This window comes from Paramisgurnus dabryanus, chromosome 18, assembly GCF_030506205.2.
Source record: "Paramisgurnus dabryanus chromosome 18, PD_genome_1.1, whole genome shotgun sequence".
Classification (NCBI taxonomy): Eukaryota; Metazoa; Chordata; class Actinopteri; order Cypriniformes; family Cobitidae; genus Paramisgurnus; species Paramisgurnus dabryanus.
The window spans coordinates 5,498,785-5,510,857 of NC_133354.1; the positions used below are offsets into that span (position 1 = coordinate 5,498,785).

At 37.0% G+C, this 12,073-nt stretch overlaps 1 protein-coding gene across 10 annotated transcripts in view; it reads right to left on the minus strand.

The window, feature by feature from the left end:
• Nucleotides 1–9,632, minus strand: part of cdk5rap2 (CDK5 regulatory subunit associated protein 2) — a 63,197-nt gene extending 53,565 nt beyond the window's left edge. For 8 of the 10 annotated variants that reach the window (XM_073812574.1, XM_073812579.1, XM_073812576.1 and 5 more), the window contains exon 1: nt 9,448–9,632. In XM_073812574.1, the coding sequence (XP_073668675.1) occupies nt 9,448–9,500 (53 nt within the window). In that variant the 5' untranslated portion in view covers nt 9,501–9,632. Of the gene's footprint in view, nt 1–8,344; nt 8,484–9,447 lie in introns of those variants that run through there. The other 2 variants (XM_073812572.1, XM_073812575.1) reach the window with 2 other exon arrangements.
• Nucleotides 9,633–12,073: the final 2,441 nt, after the last annotated feature.

The window sequence follows — 12,073 nt, forward strand, 5'->3', positions numbered from 1 at the left end:
CACGCACATTCATACACCGACGGCGGTGTCAGCCATGCAAGGCACCAGCCAGCTCGTCGGGAGCAGCTGGGGTTAGGTGTCTTGCTCAAGGACACTTCGACACTTGGCCCAGTGGAGCCGGAGATTGAACCACCAACCTTCTGGTTTGTAGACAACCTACATGAACCACTGAGCCACTGCCGCCCCGGCAGTGGCTCAGTGGTTATAAAACTGTTATTTTGACATGGACTTTCATGCGTCTGTTGCAGAGTACCCATGTGAGGCGGAGTTATACACTGTGTCTATTAGTCATTATATTTCATTACGAGATAAGTTTAAATTGATGATTTTATCAAAACAACAACTACATTGACTCATTTTACAATCCCACTAGCATGTTATTTAGACAAAATAAAATCTTTTAATTCGCGTGAGGAAGCTGTCGTTTTTATGCACACTTTTACGTCATTGGCTATATGCCACTGCAGTGAAGGCTTATTGCACTATTACTATTAACGATTATTCGATTGATTGATCGTTAATTTAAATGATCATCGAATATGGGAAATTGCATAAATTGACATCCCTAATCTCATTTTTTTTTTTAAATCACTTGACATGATTTTCTCCTGATTTTGTGCAACATGTTTTGTGTGTATATGTGTGCGTATATATATTTATGTGTTTATACACACACAATTCTAAATGGATCAAGAAAAATACTAGTATTGGATCGGTATCGGTCGATACTCAGAATACAGGTATCGAAATCGTATCTGTAATAGAAAAAGTGGATCGGCCCAGCCCTAGTATATATGCATGTCTGTGTGAACGGTGACTCTTGTCTATTACAGCAGGTCTCTGAACAACTTCCTAACAAAGTCAAATATCCAGGGTTTCTCTGACAGACCTCCAGATCTATGGCAAGCCCATCAGGACACCTAGAAACTCAACTGAGCAGCTGTCACATGAGATCAATAAACTAACACACCACACACAGATACAAACACCTGACCAACTCTTGAATTTAGACACCCTATTGGGCACAGACTGTTAAAAAGTTTAAAAGACAGTTGACAGCACTCTTACTGGTACCAAAAAGCATGATAAAATTTGAACAGATCACGTAGACCTTCGTGAATGACAGGTATTCCAGTTTCTCAAGAAATCTGCATAGCTTTCTGAGGACTATCTGCACAGATTTTATGTGACCCTGACATTACCTCTGTCATTTAACACTATGTCAGTTCCAAAACCTGCCAAGTTACAGCTTTGTCAATGGATCATGGTGCACATTTTCACTTTTACATATTTCTGAGTAAAGAAATCCTGGGGGAACAATGCAAAATGTATCTATAAAACATAAAAATATGAGCAAGAGATAAGATATGAGCATAATCCTTAACTTTACATAAAGGTATAATAAAAATATATTTTCTGCCAATTTCAGGGTTCCCACACCTTAGTGAACTTCAAATTCAAGGACCTTTCAAGGACTTTCCAGGTCCAATACCCTCAAATTCAAGGACCAAATGTGGGGACACATTTCAAGTGATAGCAAGGTTACATAGTGTTACCTTTTAAGATACATTGTTAGAGTTCCCTTTCGAGGGAACTCGCGCTGCGTCACTGCGGTGACACTTTGGGGACGCCTCCAATGGTAAGTGCGTCTGAATGTGTATATCAAATTCAACCAATAGTGAGGCTTAACGACAAAGACAGGGTGACGCGGGAGCCAGGAAGTATATCACTGTCTGAAATATTGCCAAAGACGGCGTTACAGGGACGCAGGAAGAATGCAAGGGAGACGCAGCATTCTCAGGGAACAACAGTTTCATATACGTAACCCGAGACGTTTTCATGTATCAACCACAACTATGCAAAAAAGCATTTTGGTATGAATCAACATTCGCATACAGAAGATATAAGCATTTAGAGCGAACAGTTTAGCACGTGTGCTTAAAAAGTCTAGAATTTTTATTAGGGATGCTCCGATCGATCGGCCGCCGATCGGTATCGGCCGATAATGGCATTAAATGACTCGATCGGTGCTCGCTAAATCTGCCGATCTCATAAACCGATCTTTCTGTTTACTTTTGTCATCAAAAGGATCCTGAATGCGGCTGCAATTAAGGACATTTTTTACGTAGCGAGAGCATTTTTACAACCCGTTGCTCATGTGCAGTGTGCAGATTTGTATGTCTCTCTTTGCCTTTACAGAGATATGCGTATTTTCTATGCGGACGCGCTCCGGTCAACAGCGCGAGGCGTCTTCACATCCCCATCAAACAGTGTATACAACACATATCTATCACAGACAATTGCATCCTCACCCCAAAAGTTTATTTTTCGCATGCGTTTTAAAGTTTTGAGCATTTAAACTTTTATTTCCCTCACAGCTGCTTGTCTGCGTTCAGCCGCCGCCCACACACAGCAGCCTGTCATCAGTGCACGTGAACAGAGCGATCTCTCTCTCATGTCTTAAAGCTGCAGTAACCTAATTCATCTCTCAATAAAATCACTCTCTGCTCTTGACTAAAGAACTTTTTTACTTCATACGAATGCATGTATATTTAATTAATACAGTAAAGACTGTGAAGTGTTTTATTTTCAGTAATTTTAGGAGACATAAGCCTTTTTAAAGCCATATTAAATTTCTCTTTGCAGAATAAATATTTGTTGTGCTTATTTATTTGAGTCTCTATTAAAACAATAATATACCCAATTACTGCAAGTAATATAACAAAGGCAACATCCGTGGTATTATTTTATCTATAAAAATGTAACAGTTACAGTCATCAAAGAGCTTGCATATCCGCTTTTAAAAAATCGGTATCGGAATCGGTATCGGCCGTTCACGAAGATTACAAATCGGTGATCGGTATCGGCTGCAAAAATCTTGATCGGAGCATCCCTACTTATGTCTCCTAAAATTACTGAAAATAAAACACTTCACAGTCTTTACTGTATTAATTAAATATACATGCATTCGTATGAAGTATAAAAGTTCTTTAGTCAAGAGCAGAGAGTGATTTTTTTGAGAGATGAATTAGGTTACTGCAGCTTTTAAAGTGTGTGTTGCAGGTTCTTTTTTTTACGAATTTGTGCAACTTGCTTGTGTGTAATAACCATTTAAAGTGTTATCCATTGTATTTTATGTTGTTGGGTATCACAAAACCCGAAAAAGTATGAAAAAGTACAGCGGTTTGCAATGATTCTCCTTTCCCCCACAACGCACTGTATGACGTCACGCTGGGGAGAGAATTTACCAAAGCCGCATTGAGAGCATTGAGAATGACTATAGAAAGACGAGTAAAGTACAGTTCTGATAGCGCAGATTATAGATAGATAGATAGACAGACAGACAGACAGACAGACGGATAGGCTAGTATAGAGAGATAGGCAGACAGCCAGATAGCATAACGTTAGCATATCTTCGTGTAGAAAGTAAACAAACAATTAACATACTCGTGCATGCTGGCTTGAGGGGGTCCATGATCCTGCCTGAAATGGGTGTAACTTTATGCGATCTTCAGCACAAACAGTTTTGGCAGCATGTCTCTAATCCAGGAAGGTGAGTGAGGCACGTCACATCTGTTCGCGGGGACCAGCGACCCAAACGCACTCACTTTCTTACAGCCAGTAGCGGAATGGCAATCGAGAGAGTCGGGACTTTCCCGGTGGGTCGATCTGATAATAGTTATACGTTTCGAGTTAACAACACGGTCTGGCGGCGTGATGGGCGCCGGTTCCCGCAGCCCGCTGGTCAAAGTGCAGCCTCTCTGCTCAACAAAGTATATGAAAGTGCTCAACCTGTTCGGCAGGTCCAAACATGTACAGGATTTATAAAAATACGGTGATCAATGAGCGGTTCCTCCTCAAATGGCATAGTCTGTCGTGATGTAAAAAGCCGCCGAACGCCTGTTTATTACAGTATGTATGCGGTCCGAGTGTGCTGCAGCTGCTGACTGCTGCGTATAAAATGATCGTGTGATTCGTTATAATCGCATAAACAATATAACAAAGCATCCTTTTATTTCACAAAACAATATATTTGAGATATTATTTGATAGACTAGTAAGTGTGGATTAAGGATGCTTAAAAATCTCTAGCCTGGTGGTCAGGACATGAATGGATCAAATCAGCAGATTTGCAAAGTTTTATTTATCTCCAAAGATATCATAAATAATAATTAGCATGGTATCTTTGCAGTATAACACATTATATATTTCCTACGATGTATATATGATTTCCAAATTGTATACGCAAGTATTAAACAGCAATAAATGTCTCATCTATCTCTATGGCTCTGGCTGAGGCTTTCTCCACTTCTCCCCAGCGTGACGTCATCGCAGAATTGCGTAAAAAAACCGTTACCAAAAACGTAAAAAAAGTGTTCTTTAAGACCATTTTTGAGACATTTTAAAAATTATACACATATCTTGAGTGATTTATGTACCCATTAATCGACAGTGGTGGTTAACCTGCAACACGCCATTTAAGACATGAGAGAGAGATCGCTCTGTTCACTTGCACTGATGACAGGCTGCTGTGTGTGGGCGGCGGCTGAACGCAGACAAGCAGCTGTGAGGGAAATAAAAGTTTAAATGCTCAAAACTTTAAAACGCATGCGAAAAATAAACTTTTGGGGTTAGGATGCAATTGTCTGTGATAGATATGTGTTGTATACACTGTTTGATGGGGATGTGAAGACGCCTCGCGCTGTTGACCGGAGCGCGTCCGCATAGAAAATACGCATATCTCTGTAAAGGCAAAGAGAGACATACAAATCTGCACACTGCACATGAGCAACGGGTTGTAAAAATGCTCTCGCTACGTAAAAAATGTCCTTTATTGCAGCCGCATTCAGGATCCTTTTGATGACAAAAGTAAACAGAAAGATCGGTTTATGAGATCGGCAGATTTAGCGAGCACCGATCGAGTCATTGCAGTGTTTCCGCTATATACATTCAACCGTGGCGGCCCGCCACTCCTAAAACATCCCCGCCACGCCTGCGGTTGTGGATAGAAGGGATACAGCAAACGAAATCTCGTTGGATGAGCACTGTTTTATCCTAATCCTTTAACCAAAACCCAACTCTAAACACAAAATTTCACACGATTGTAGGATGTATTTGTATCTAATTTAGCCAGAACCGCTGTTTTCATCCTAATAATCCTACCTCCAAATCTAATTCTTAACTTTTCGGCATTTGCTGTATCCCTTCTAGACAAAACCCACAGCGGCAGCTCGCAATAAAGCTATCGAAATGTCCGCTCTGCGAGACTGGCTGTCTAGAAATAAATTCCTTTCTGGATTTGCGTTGTTCACTCATTTATAAATAAGTCTCCTAAAATATCATAATTTCCTCCATGGGTTTAGTTTCATGCACAAATATATTTAAATCAACAGAGGATTATTAAGCTACGTTTCTGTTTTGAGAAATAATAATAAAATAAATAAGCCTATACGAAATATTTTGCACTTAAATAATTATTAAATTGACAAAACGAATAAAGTATTTGAGTTTCTGTTCTTTTTTTTGTGACGCGCTCTAAAACCAAAGCAGCAGAAAGCACGTCATGTTTTTAATGATTATAAATAAGCACAAGGTTTTCTCCTTATTGTGAGTTTACACAAATAAAAATACATCATTTGAAGTTTCGAATGTTGTTTTACTTTTATCTTTATGACTATAAATTTAGGGTAATTTAAGCTGCAAGGTCATCACGCATATGATGTTCACCGGCGCATATCTACACCAACACAGCGCAGGGCTGCGAGAAAAGACATTATTAAACTTTTGATTTAACATATTACGAGTTTTTAGGACATTCATTTGGAATCACTGTACTCATATTATCAACTTATCTGGCCATTAGTTATTCAGTATAGGCTTTAAGCGCAGCGCGCTGCTGAGCGCTCAGCTGTCAGTCAATCGTCTGTGCTTTAGATCGACACTCACAAAGTTTCACATTAAATGATAAGATATTTGTCCAAAAACAAAAGGCTAAATACTGAATACTACTTATATGCGACTGCAAGACATTAATAGTCGAATCTGTTTGTAAGGAAACTTACATTATTCCCGTGGAAGAGAAGAACGTTGGTAATAGAAACTTGAGGCAGACGGTGAGACTGTTTTATCTGTTTTCAGACGAAACAGCAGGGTCGGGGTACCCGCGGGTGAACCGCATAATATTTGATCTAACGGGTGTAATAGGCTATTCGCGTGTCATTTGTGTTGTAGATGCAGGTCGGGACTCAATAGACAAGAGTAAAATGCGGGTCTAACATCCAAGACCAAAATTCGACTCGTTTTTAAATGTCCCGTGCTTATTTGTGTTTAAGATCTGTCTGAAGACCGGTAAAGGTTTATATTTAACTGCGCGATTTGCGGTGTGACCGGCTCGGGGTCACAGTCTTTATGTCAAATGGTACGGGTGTGAAATAAAATTGCTGCTGATGTCGAATAACTGGTCGGTTGTTCTGTCAATCACAGCGGTGCGGATTATCAAACAGGACTGCATGACTTTGTAACAGCTCTGTACGCTAAACACGAGGACGAACTTGCAATGCACACTACATTAAAACTACAATGAAATATCCGAACTACGTACGTAGCTGTGTAACGTTTTTTTAAGAAAATACAGTTTAGATCAAACATAGAAAAGCAATATGCTATAAATATAAGGAAAAGTAAATGACAGCGTGAAAATTATAAAAAAATACATGTTAGTTTACTGTAGCCTATATTCTACATGAAATTTTTTTTTTTTACATTTATAATCATCATGGGCGCCCCCTGCCGCCACAGCTGATAAAATCCTAGAGGAAACACTGTAATGCCATTATCGGCCGATACCGATCGGCGGCCGATCGATCGGAGCATCCCTAGACATAAGCCTTTTTAAAGCCATATTAAATTTCTCTTTGCAGAATAAATATTTGTTGTGCTTATTTATTTGAGTCTCTATTAAAACAATAATATACCCAATTACTGCAAGTAATATAACAAAGGCAACATCCGTGGTATTATTTTATCTATAAAAATGTAACAGTTACAGTCATCAAAGAGCTTGCATATCAGCTTTTAAAAAATCGGTATCGGAATCGGCCGTTCACGAAGATTACAAATCGGTGATCGGTATCGGCTGCAAAAATCTTGATCGGAGCATCCCTAATTTTTATGATATTATGCTACACTACACAGGGAATAATATGGATTTTTTCCAGAAAATTTCTTGCATAAAATAGATTCAAGCACTTTCAATGACATGTATCTATGTAAGCATATTTTCAAAAACTTTCCAGGGCCTTAAATTTCCCCCAGATTTACAAACTTTCAAGGATTTCACGAACCCGTGGGAACCCTGAAATTTGCATGTTGGTTTTTAAAGTTTTATTTGTTCACCTACCAAATAAAATGTATAATTATCAGATATACTCTCGGCCTTCATTGTATAAAAGCTGAAATGTTTAATATAAAAAGTTAAAAACAAATTGGTTATACAAGTCATTTGAACCTAATATTTTAAGTTTTTTAACTAGTTGACATAAACAAACAAGTTGAAATTTTATTTTTTTAAGTTCAAGTAAAACAAAAACTTTTGTTGCTCTTCCTTTTTTACAGTGTTGTCACCAGTTACCCTGATGTGTACATCAACACTTTTATTTACATAACAGTAACAAAAGCATAAAAACAAATACAAATAAATGCAGACCTCCATCACTCTTTGAATCACACTGACATGGAGAAGCTAAACTGGTACCATTTTATAAAACAAGTCTTTAAAGTGTCTCATTGTAACAATACAACCATTTAAATTTTTTCACATCTACACAGCGTTCTGAGCAGGACTGATGGAGCCAACCGGCTGCAACGCTGTCTGCTTTCCACAACACATCACAGCCAAACAACTTCCTCTTCTCATATTTTCCCGCACTGTTAGCGTTGTGCTAGCCACAAGTCACATGCACTCTCTTATATAACTGCTCTCTATACTATAGGGTTTATATATACCACCAGTCATGTTCAAGGCTCGGTGTCCAGTCTCAGAAATATATATTTTAAATTGTTAAAGGCTCCTATCATATGTCAGAATTAAGCATCTGACTTACACATCTGATATCACCTTACGTCTTAAGTTTCCTCACAGGCTCACCACCTGGGTTTATAAAGGCACTTATATTCATTACCTTATAGCACACAAACAAACCCATCAGGACAGACTAGACCTCTAACTTGACCATTAAACTCAATTGGCCTTTAACTCTTGCCCATCAAAAACCTGCTGATCTCTAAACTAAAACAACACAGGTACAACAATGCACCATCACAAGTGTTACAGGGCAACGACCTACCTATTTTGTCAGCCCTTCATGGCCAGGTAGCAACATAAAGTAAAATACAAAAATCAATCTGTCAGATGATAAACACGAGCGCTTTTCCGCTATGTGTCGTTTCCGTGCTACAGTATGACAGCGCATGATCAAACACACACGCTCGCGCGCTCTCTCCCTCTTTCTGCATTACTCAATAACAGTAATGTTCATATCCAAGCTATATTTAATTCGTATCACTATATTTATTGCACTGCATTTAATATCTGTCCTACAACTAGGTGTCAAAACAACTCGGAGTACACGGATCAAATCCCTGCTATATTTATCTCAGAGGATCATGTGTGTTATGTTTTGTTTATAACACGGGGGCTTTTAGATTTGCTCTCAAATTGACAGCAACAAACGAGGCACATTTATATCAAACATTAATCCAGAGACACATAACAGACCATGACAGAAACACACAAAACAATGAAAAACATAACGCGTCAAAAATGTAACTTATGCATATTAATAGGGTTATGATTTATAAATTACTAAATTGAGACTTCTAACATTTGATACAGACTGAATCGAAACCGAATGAAACCATCAAAGCCCCTTACAGATATGTTTAACTGTTATACATTTCATAAACTATCACTATGACTTTATAAAACTTTCACAGACCGCACTTATCTGTCATATTAATTAAATAAAACGGAAATGAGTACAAATATTCATTATCTAAATGCCACAAAAATGTCACATTCATCATTTACTTATAATTCTAATAACACAATCAATCTAACGTTAACTTACATTAATAAAACAACTGTAACGTTAGTAAATATACATTCGAGTCATACGAATAATACAAAAATAGCAATTATAGTATGAACTTACTAAAGTTAGCTGCAAATGAATGAATACTAAACATATTTATTCATATACAGCATGCATAACAGTGGTTAACCTCTCTGTGGATATTTCCATTATTAAAAAGTCAAAGAACAGACTGGAAAATTTGTTTGTGAATTATTATTTTATGTTAAGTTATATTCTTAGTTTTTCCTCAGGCTAGCATGCTAACGTTAACTGCAGCTTGACAGACTCTGACAGACTAAAAAAAACGCTATTACCTCATATTGATGTCAAACGGCAAGGTTTGATCTTCTCCGACGACAGAATCCATTCTGGATTAACAGGTGTTTTGTTTAATCCGTTAACAAAATTCCTCTCAAAACATGATCTCCGCGATGTTATTTTTAAACTGTGAGCGGTAGATCACGAACGAAAATTCAAAGCAGACGTTGGAACCGCCATTTTAACATCCGTGACGTCACTAAGCGAGCTCGAGCAATGGCCGTTTCTCAATCCGAAGGATGCAGCCTCCACAGGTCGCACATGCAGGCTGCATACGTCATCAAGCCTGGTTTATTAAAGTTAACTGGGCATTAGATTCGAAAGTCATAAGCATATTACAACAATTTACGATTAACTAAGGAAAATAGTTAACTTTATTATTGTTAATATTCTGAAATAAGACAGCCTTGATGACGTATGCAGCCTGCAAATGCGACCTCCGGAAGTTGCAGCCTTCGGATTGAGAAACGGCCAAAGTTCAAGAAGTTGGGCGGTGCGACTGTGGCAATGACGTAGCTTATGAATATTAATGACGTCCAAACAGACGTTTATTGAATCCTTCTTATGACGAAAAATAAGCTTATAAATATACATTAGGGCCCTATGGGACGTTGTCGCTGTTTCTTGGTTAATTTAATGCAAATAAAGTAAAAGTAAACTCTTCTATATCATGATTATTAATTAGGTTTTGCTCATATTTATCATGGTAAACTAATAAATCATACTAGCTGAACGATGCCTTGTTGCTGATGTATGCCCTATCTTTCCAGATTGTTGAACGGACAGTCAAATGTTATAAATCTTTTTAAAATGCACGTCCCTAATGCATCTTTTTTGCATTTTGCTTAAGGGTCTATTTGTAATTTAGAAGCAGAACGTACTGAACAGATTTATTATAAAAAAAGGTAAAATAGTAATAATAATAATTAGAGCGCATATGTATGTTTCACTTTTCTTCTATTTGTTATAGCAATATGTTAAATAATGTTTAACTTTATGAGGTGCAAAAGGTTTTACAACTGTAAAACGATGATCTGCTTCCATCTGCTGGTAGATGGGGGTAAATAGTAATGGTAAGTAGGGTGAAGACTAATGAAATGCTGGATAAGTGCAGTAAAGCCCCAAAATAAATATGACCCTGTCAAAAGTATTTTATTTATTTATTGTTTTCTACATAGAAATAGATATAAAGAACAGTTTTCGAAAATATAACCTTGGTTTATTTAATATTAACCAAGTCAGGCCAGTCAATAATTAAAATCAATGTGAAATCAGTGACTGAAATCAAACTTTAATTTGCTTCAAATCTTATAATAAGATTATGAGACTTTAGTTTGGATTTCAGGGACAAAAATGACTTGCTGCAACCATATAGTCATCATTTGTGAAATGTTGGGTTAAAAAAAATACAGATTTATATGAATATAGATTTGAATATAGATTTTACAGAAAAAAAATATTTTCACCAAAGAAATATGTTTTTAAATACAATTTAATGATAAAAAATGTTAAATGTATAATAAAGTTGTCTCCGTGTGAAAATGCATGAATGTGTTCCTGTCTGTGGTTATGAGGGTTTAACTGAGTTAGAGAATCACACATAATGATTCTGGTAAGAGTCTGTGGTCTAAATGACTTTATTGTAAATGTATACAATTTCAGTAAAATAAAATTACACTAATAGCATGATTCTTAGTATGAAGAATTTTATGTTCATTATTGCTCATATTACACTTTTGAGGGAAAGACTTTTTTACGTGGTCTCAGATGTGAAATCCGACTATATTTTTGAGTTTCTCATGTCATGACTTCCATCACAAGCAAAGGATTTTAGAAAATAATTGATTTTATGTGTCCCATTTTGTTTATGCATTGATACGAACATTGAACTGAATTTAGAGGAACAGGATGTAGAAGAAGAACAGCCAGAAGAAAATGAGGACATTCTGATTGATGTTCTTAACACTGTTACACAGGTCCCCTTCACAGCATGTAACGTTAATGTTCCTATAGTCATAATCTGATACACCTTCACAAATAGATTTAGAGGCACATCCCATAAAAATATCTGACTCATATGAAAAATAATAATCTGAAAAGAAAGAATACAGACCAGGAGTCATAAATAAGTGACAAGCTGAAGTAAAGAAAGTAATGAACAGCATTGAATCAGCATTCATGCTAGACATCTGGATTTTTCGCAGGCTTATTTTTTATAATATAAAAGTTTAAAAAAAATTATTGACAGGTAAACAAACTACTTTACCTCCTTCTTCTGTTAATACACCTTCATTTGTGGTAAAGCAATAATCTTCATTTCCCCAACTGTGTTTGAGCAGCCCTGCCAATCACAAGTGTAACATTTCTTTCCATTGGGGATATTCAAAACTGTGCAAGAAACAAAAGACAAAAATCCTTGAAATTAAATGGGACATTCAGCAAGACTTTTTAAAGATGTCAAATAAATCTTTGGTGTCCCCAGAGTACGTTTGTGAAGTTTTAGCTCAAAATACCATATAGATAATATATTATAACATGTTGAAATTGACAGTTTGCAGGTGTAAAAACGTGCAGTTTTAAATCTGTCCTTTAAAATGCAAATGAGCTGATCTCTGCACTAAA